General features: G+C 40.0%; 1 protein-coding gene across 1 annotated transcript in view; it reads left to right on the forward strand.

The window, feature by feature from the left end:
* The window catches only part of LOC311173842 (butyrophilin subfamily 1 member A1-like), a gene marked incomplete at both ends in the record, with an annotated part of 52,153 nt that extends 46,517 nt beyond the window's left edge, over positions 1–5,636 (forward strand). Inside the window, 4 exons of the mRNA XM_084237932.1 lie at positions 2,735–2,755; positions 2,844–2,870; positions 2,975–3,001; positions 5,068–5,636. Of these exons, the coding sequence (XP_084094058.1) occupies positions 2,735–2,755; positions 2,844–2,870; positions 2,975–3,001; positions 5,068–5,636 (644 nt within the window). The remainder of the gene's footprint in view (positions 1–2,734; positions 2,756–2,843; positions 2,871–2,974; positions 3,002–5,067) is intronic.
* Between the last annotated feature and the right edge of the window lie 1,362 nt (positions 5,637–6,998).

Consider the following 6,998-nt stretch of genomic DNA (forward strand, 5'->3'; position numbering starts at 1 on the left):
GCTCACAAAGGAAAAAAGGGAGAAAGCACAAATAAACAGCATCATAAATGAAAGAGGAGAAATCACAATGGACACAGCAGAATGTCATTCTTCAAAGAAATAGAACAATTATTGATGAAATTCATATGGAATCACAAAAAACCCCAAATAGCCAAAGCTCTCCTGAAAAAAAAAAGAAGGGAATGGAGGCATCACACTCCCAGACTTCAAACTCTACTACAAAGCCATAATCATCAAAACTGCATGGTATTGGAACAAGAACAGAATCGAATAGAAAATCCAGAAATAAACCCACAGATTTATGGTCAACTCTTCTTTGACAAAGGAGCAAAGAATATGCATTGGAGCAAAGAAAGTTTGTTCAATAAATGGTGCTGGGAAAACTGGGTCGCTACATGCAAAAGAATGAAGCTTGACCACTACCTCACACCATATACAAAAATCAACTCAAAATGGATTAAAGAACTAGACATAAGACCTGAAACCATAAAATACATAGAAGGAAATATAGGCAAAACACTACATAACATGCACCTCAAAGACTTCTTTACAGACACATCACCCAAAGCAGTGATAGTGAAGGCAAAGATAAACAGCTGGGACTACATCAAATAAAAGAGCTTCTGCAAAGCAAAAGAGACAATAACAAAAACAAAGAGAAATGCCACCAACTGGGAGAATTTTTTTGCACACTACAATAATGATAAATGACTGATCACAAAAATCTGCAAAGAGCTGATGAGAGTCAACAACAACAAAGAAAATAATCCAATCAAAAAATGGGCAGAAGAGCTAAAAAGAAACTTCTCTGAAGAGGAAATGCAAATGGCCAACAGTCATATGAAAAAATGTTCAACATCACTTGTAATCAGGGAAATGCAAATCAAAACTACCATGAGATACCATCTTACACCAGTGAGAGTGGCACATATTAAAAAAACTAGCAATAACAAATGTTGGCGAGGGTGTGGAGAAAAAGGAACTCTCCTGCACTGTTGGTGGGAGTGCAAACTGGTACAAACACTATGGAGAGCTGTGTGGAGATTTCTGGACCTACTAAACATAGAGCTTCCATATGATCCAGCAATTCCACTTCTAGGTATTTGCCCAAAGGACACAGAAACATCAATTCCAAAGAGCACCTGCACCCCTATGTTTATAGCAGCACTATTTACAATAGCTAAGCTTAGGAAACAGCCCAAATGCCCAAAAATAGATGACTGGATCAAGAAGATGTGGTACATATACACCATGGAATATTACTCAGCATTCAAAAAAGATAAACTCATGCAATTTGCAGCAACATGGATGGAGCTGGAAGGGATCATGCTCAGCGAAATAAGCCAGAAAGAAAAAGAAAAATACCGGATGGTCTCACTCTTAGCAGGAATCTAGAAAACTTAAATAAGGGACCAGGAAAAAGAATAACTATAAGAAAGTGAAAATCAAAATCAACAAAAAACTATGAACCAGAGACACTTTTTGGCGTGTGGGGTGTGGGAGGGGAGGGATTGGGGTCAGAATGGGGGGATTGCAATTGTATTGGGAATATAAAAATAAAATTTACTATTTAAAAAAATAAAAAAAAAATTGGACAAAAGGTAAGCACTAAATTACTGTCAACTTTTTGAGCAAATACTATATATATATATATATATATATGTATATATATATATATATATAATCCTTCTTCTCTTTCTAAAGTTTAGTTTACATTTCATAGAATCTGTATAAATGCAATCATACAGTTTGGGGAGAGCTGGCTTGTGTCATTCAGCATATTTATTTGAGATTATGCATCTTTTTTTATCAATTGTTTGTATTTATTGTTAATTAGAAATCAATTGCTTGAGTCAAGTGTATGTAATTTGTGTATCTGTCCACTTGTTGATAGGCATTTTTGTTTTCTCACTTTTGAGCCTTACACATAAGTATCATGAATTTACAAAGAAAGAACTGCCTTTGGTGTTTCCCTTAAGTGCACATATGTTGTATACCATTTTTCTCTCAAAATACTTTTAAAATTTCCATTTAAGTTTCTTTGACTCATTAGTAGATCAGGAATGTGATTAACTTCTATGTGAATTTACCAGTTCTCCTATTGATTTCTATGTTCATACTATTGTGGTTAGAAAAGATACTTGTTATAATTTTAATCTTCTTAAATTTGCTAAGTTTTTTTATGGCCTAGCATATGACTTATCCTTGAAATTGTCCCATGTGCACTTGAGAAATCAAGTTTACAAGTCTACTGAAGTTTTTTTTGTTGTTGTTGTTAAAGATTTATTTATGCTTACAAGAACAGGGATACAGGCCAGAAGTGTGGGGGGTGAGAGAATTCACCAGAGACAGAGTGGGGAACAGAACAGGCAGATTGACTGAAATGCACTGCTGAGGGGAGCAGCGAGTATGACCGGAGAGGTCTGTTGTGCCATATGAGTTGCTGCCTGGCCGGGGATCAAACTTGTGCTGCAGTGGCTGTGGGTAGCTCCATAGGTTGCATCTTAACCCCTTGCCACCAGGGAGGCCCTCTACTGGAAGTTTTGCTTAGCAAGTTGAGTTGGGTCCCATGTGGATGTCTTGGAGAAGTTGTCCTTTCTTTCTTTGAGTCTCAAACTACAGAAATAGAGATATTCATTGATAACTTGCTATTTATATATACGGGCAAAGCCTGACATTAAACTTTTTGAGTATCAGGAATTAATATTTTTAACCTCTTTATTTTACTTTTTAGATGAACTCAGTAATGAACTTGGTAAGTTCTGTGTCTCTTTCACACTCTAAATTGAAAATAAAGCCACTATTACCTCAGAATACTTACTTCTCTCTCTGATTGGCTGCAGACCGAAGAATCGCCATAGGAAAAGATGGTAAGTAATGTCAAAATGACAAAGGTGACATGCTATATGTCATTACTTGCAACATCCCTTGCCCTGCCAGTTATTCAGCTAACCTTGAATGTTTCTATTTGTAGGTCTGAATAAAGCTCGAGAATCTGCAGGTAAACAAGCAAAATTGATAATGTGTGGCTAGGAATGACTGAATGCTTGTCATTTAACCTTTTTGGTATTCTGTTGTAAATAAATGGTTTTGCCCAAATAATCTGTAAGATATCCTAAAAGTCAGGAAATCATTTGATTTCAAATATATAGTCCAAACATTAAAATAAGAATCAAGTCAATAAATGGGAGAGATTATGTTTCAAGAAGACCCCTTTCAATGAATGCACAAGCTCTGTAAAGCATGGGTACAATTAAATCACCTTATACAGAGATGCAGTTTTGGTTTTTTTAAAAAGATTTATTTATTTATTTATACAAGCACTGGGGTACAGTCAGAAATGTGGGAGGGTGAGAGAATTCACCAGAGCAGAGTGGAGAGCAGAACGACAAAGTACACTGCTGAGGGGAGCAGCGGGCAGCAGGAGAGATCTGTGCACCATGTGGGCCCCTCGCCGGCGGCCAGGGATCGAACTGGCGCTGCAGAGACTGTGGGCAGCTTCATAACCCAGTGCTCAACCGCTGCGCCACCGGGGAGGCCCCAGAGATGCAGTTTATAGATCAGTGAGAAATAAGTCATCACTCCATCCTAATCTCACAACAGCCACCAGACTGTCTAGAGTCAAAAAAGATCAGTAAAATATGGGACTCGGTTTCGGTTCTCTCCTTTTACTCCTGCCCTCTCCTCAATTCTTTCATGTCCATAACCTTATTCTTATCAGCACACACACATGTTGTTATGTCTCCTTCCAGAAAAAAAGAGGTAAAGAGCAACAACTACTTGGACTAATTTCCAGGCAACTCCTACCCTATCTCTCTATTGTGTAGCCCATGCTCCACTAAATAGTTGCTAATACTCATTCTCTTCAATTTTTAACTTCCCATTTCTCTCTTTCTCATCCAGAAAAAGGCCAGAATCCTGAAAATGAGGCTTAAATAATCCTGTCCCATTCTTGTTGCCTCTCTACCTCTATCTCCTTCCTTCCCCCTCACGTTCCTTCCAGCTGCACCAAATACTTTTCTATTTCTTTTTTTAAAAAAGATTTCTTTCTTTTTTTTAAGATTTATTTATTTATTTATACATGCACTGGGTACAGTCAGAAGCGCGGGAGGGTGAGAGAATTCACCAGAGCCAGAGCGGGGAGCAGAGCAGGCAGAAGGACCGAAGTACACTGCTGAGGGGAGCAGCGGGCGGCAGGAGAGGTCTGCGCGCCATGTGGGACCCTCCTCTCGTGGCCAGGGAGCAGCCGGGGATCGAACCGGCGCCGCAGAGGCCGCGGGGAGCTTCGCAACCCAGCGCTCAACCGCTGAGCCACCAGGGAGGCCCAAGATTTATTTATTTATGCATACAAGAACCGGGGTACAGGCCAGATGTGTGGGGGCGGTGAGAGCAGGGAACAGAACAGACATACTGACTGAAGTGCATTGCTGAGGGAAGCAGCAGGTGAGACAAGAGAGGTCTGCGCGCTAGGAGGGACCCTCGCTGGCTGGCCGGGATTGAAACTGCGCTGCAGAGGCTGCAGACAGCTTCACAGCACTGGGCTCAACCACCTACTCCAGCAGGGAGGCCCTGCTTTTCTATTTCTTAGACACACTGAGCATGTTTCTTCCTCTGTACTTTGAAGATGGGGTTTACTCCATGGCATTTCTTTATTCACTTGTCATACTTTTACTCTATTCATAATGAGCATAATATTCCCAGTGAAAATACTTCATAAACATTCTGAGATTTGAAACATTGTTAAAGATTTTTCACATAGCTGCGAACTGGCACCTATACATACTCCTGACCATATCAGTTTTTTCCTCTGGAAACTCTGAGATGACTGCAAATCAATTTACCTGTGAAATGGTTTAATGTTTTGCTCCAGAAAAAAAAAAATTTCAGATTTGGGAATGGAAGGCATCATGGACAATGGTTTAGGAAATTTGAGTATTTTATATCTCTGTAGTTTTGAAAAGGATCCTCTAAGTGACTTGATTTGTCCCTCACCCTTCTTTGATCCCTGTCTTAGAAGATAAAAGTTCAAAAGTCATACAATTAATTGCTCTAATCTTTCTTCTACAGCAAACATATTACTGGATGAAAACACTGCTCACCCTCATCTTCGGGTGTCAGATGATGGAAAAACAGTGATTTCTCTTCCAGAAAAACAAAGTCTTCCTGATAATCCTAAGCGACTTGATGTTTTGGAGGCTGTGCTGGGTCAGAACAGCTTCTCCTGTGGTGAGCATTACTGGGAGGTCTGTGTAGCAGGGAAGAACAGGTGGGCAATAGGACTGTGTGAGGACTCAGTTCCCTGGAAAGGACAGTACATCTCCGCTAGTCCTGAAAATGGTCTCTGGACACTTTCCCTGAAGAATGGTCAGTTGAAGGCACTTTCCAGCCCCCGTTTCCTTCTTCATGTCCCAGAACCCCTTTTGACAGTGGGTATTTTTCTGCAGTATGAGGAAGGGCTGATCTCTTTCTACAATGTGACAGATTGTACCATTCTCTATACTTTCAAAAGCAACTTCAAGAAGTCCCTGAAACCATATTTTTATCCTGGACCACCCACTAGGAGTAACCGTAATGGCCTTACCATCCTCCAGGTAGAGCCTGTCCCCAGTAAGTCGCTCATGGCTGAGAAACAGTGAGGAGTCGTGCTCAACCATGACAGCACGTAGTCATTCATCCGCCAAACAGGATGCTGCAGCCAGGGGATGTGAGGATCTACCTCAGTGTCCCATCTCCTTTCTGTCTTCTAGTTTCTGAGAATGATCCCTTGCATTCCCTTTTTATACTACTCATATCTATAAGCCATTCTCCCCTCAGTGCACTTTAATTTATTCCCTTTGGTTTTAAGAATTTCAAAGCTCCCCCATCCTTCCTAGATTTGTTGTTAAGATTCTGAACTAGGTTCTTACTTTCCTCAGTAAATCTCTGCTCCACATTTCTCAACATGCATCATTCTAGGTTGACTATGTGTGCTTCTATTTCATCAATAAGTTGTGGGTTCTTCAAGAATAGAACCATGTGGTGTTCATTTTTATTACCATCTTTGTGACAAAATCAGTACCTCGAGCACAATATGATGCTGGATAAAATTTAATTGAGTAAATTGAAGCCAATCGACAACCAGACTGGCCCTTGATTTCATGTAGATACTATGATTTGTACATCATCCCTTTCCAGGTCCTGTAAATTCCATGGTGATATATGTCAGTACATTCATACAGTGAGATACTACTTGACTTTGAAAGAGAACGAATTTCTTATATACTGAACAATACAGACCATGGTCAGAATGCAAGGGATCATTCTCAGATTATGTTGAGTAAAAAAAGTGGACACAAAAATGATAATGTTATTTTTCCACATATATGAAGCTCTTGAAGATGTAAAATTAATGTATCATGATCAAATCAGATAAGTAGATTCTTTGGAAGTAGATTGACTGGGAAATAATAGAAGTTAACTTTCAGTTATTCCATATCTTTTTTAAAAAGATTTGTTTATTTATGAATACAAGAGCTGGGGTACAGGGCAAAGATGCAGTGGGCAAGAGGATTCACCAGAGACAGAGTAGGGAGCAGAACAGGCAGATGTACTGAAGCACACTGCTTAGGGGAAGTGGGCGAGACAAGAGAGGTCTGCTATGCCATGTGAGTCACCTCCCTGGCTGGGGATCGAACTCGTGCTGCAGTAGCTGTGGAGTTTCATAGTGCTGCATCTTAACCCCTTGTGCCACCAGTGAAGCCCCAGAAATATTCCATATCTTAGTGGGGATGAGGGTTTCTTGGATATATGCATGTATCTAAATTCATTTGCTTGTACACTTAAGATTGCTGCAGAGGCCTCGGGCAGCTTAACAATGGCCTTCATTGTTCCTTTGCTCCTGTTATTGTGCCCTTTTGAATATACTATCTTATTGAATAACTGCTATGAGTCACAGAATAAATGGAGTTAATAGTACCCAAAGTTAGGGTCTAAGTGGCATCACAACTTCTGTGTTCATC

The sequence above is a fragment of the Talpa europaea genome, assembly GCF_964194135.1.
Source record: "Talpa europaea genome assembly, chromosome: 7".
NCBI classification, from domain to species: Eukaryota; Metazoa; Chordata; class Mammalia; order Eulipotyphla; family Talpidae; genus Talpa; species Talpa europaea.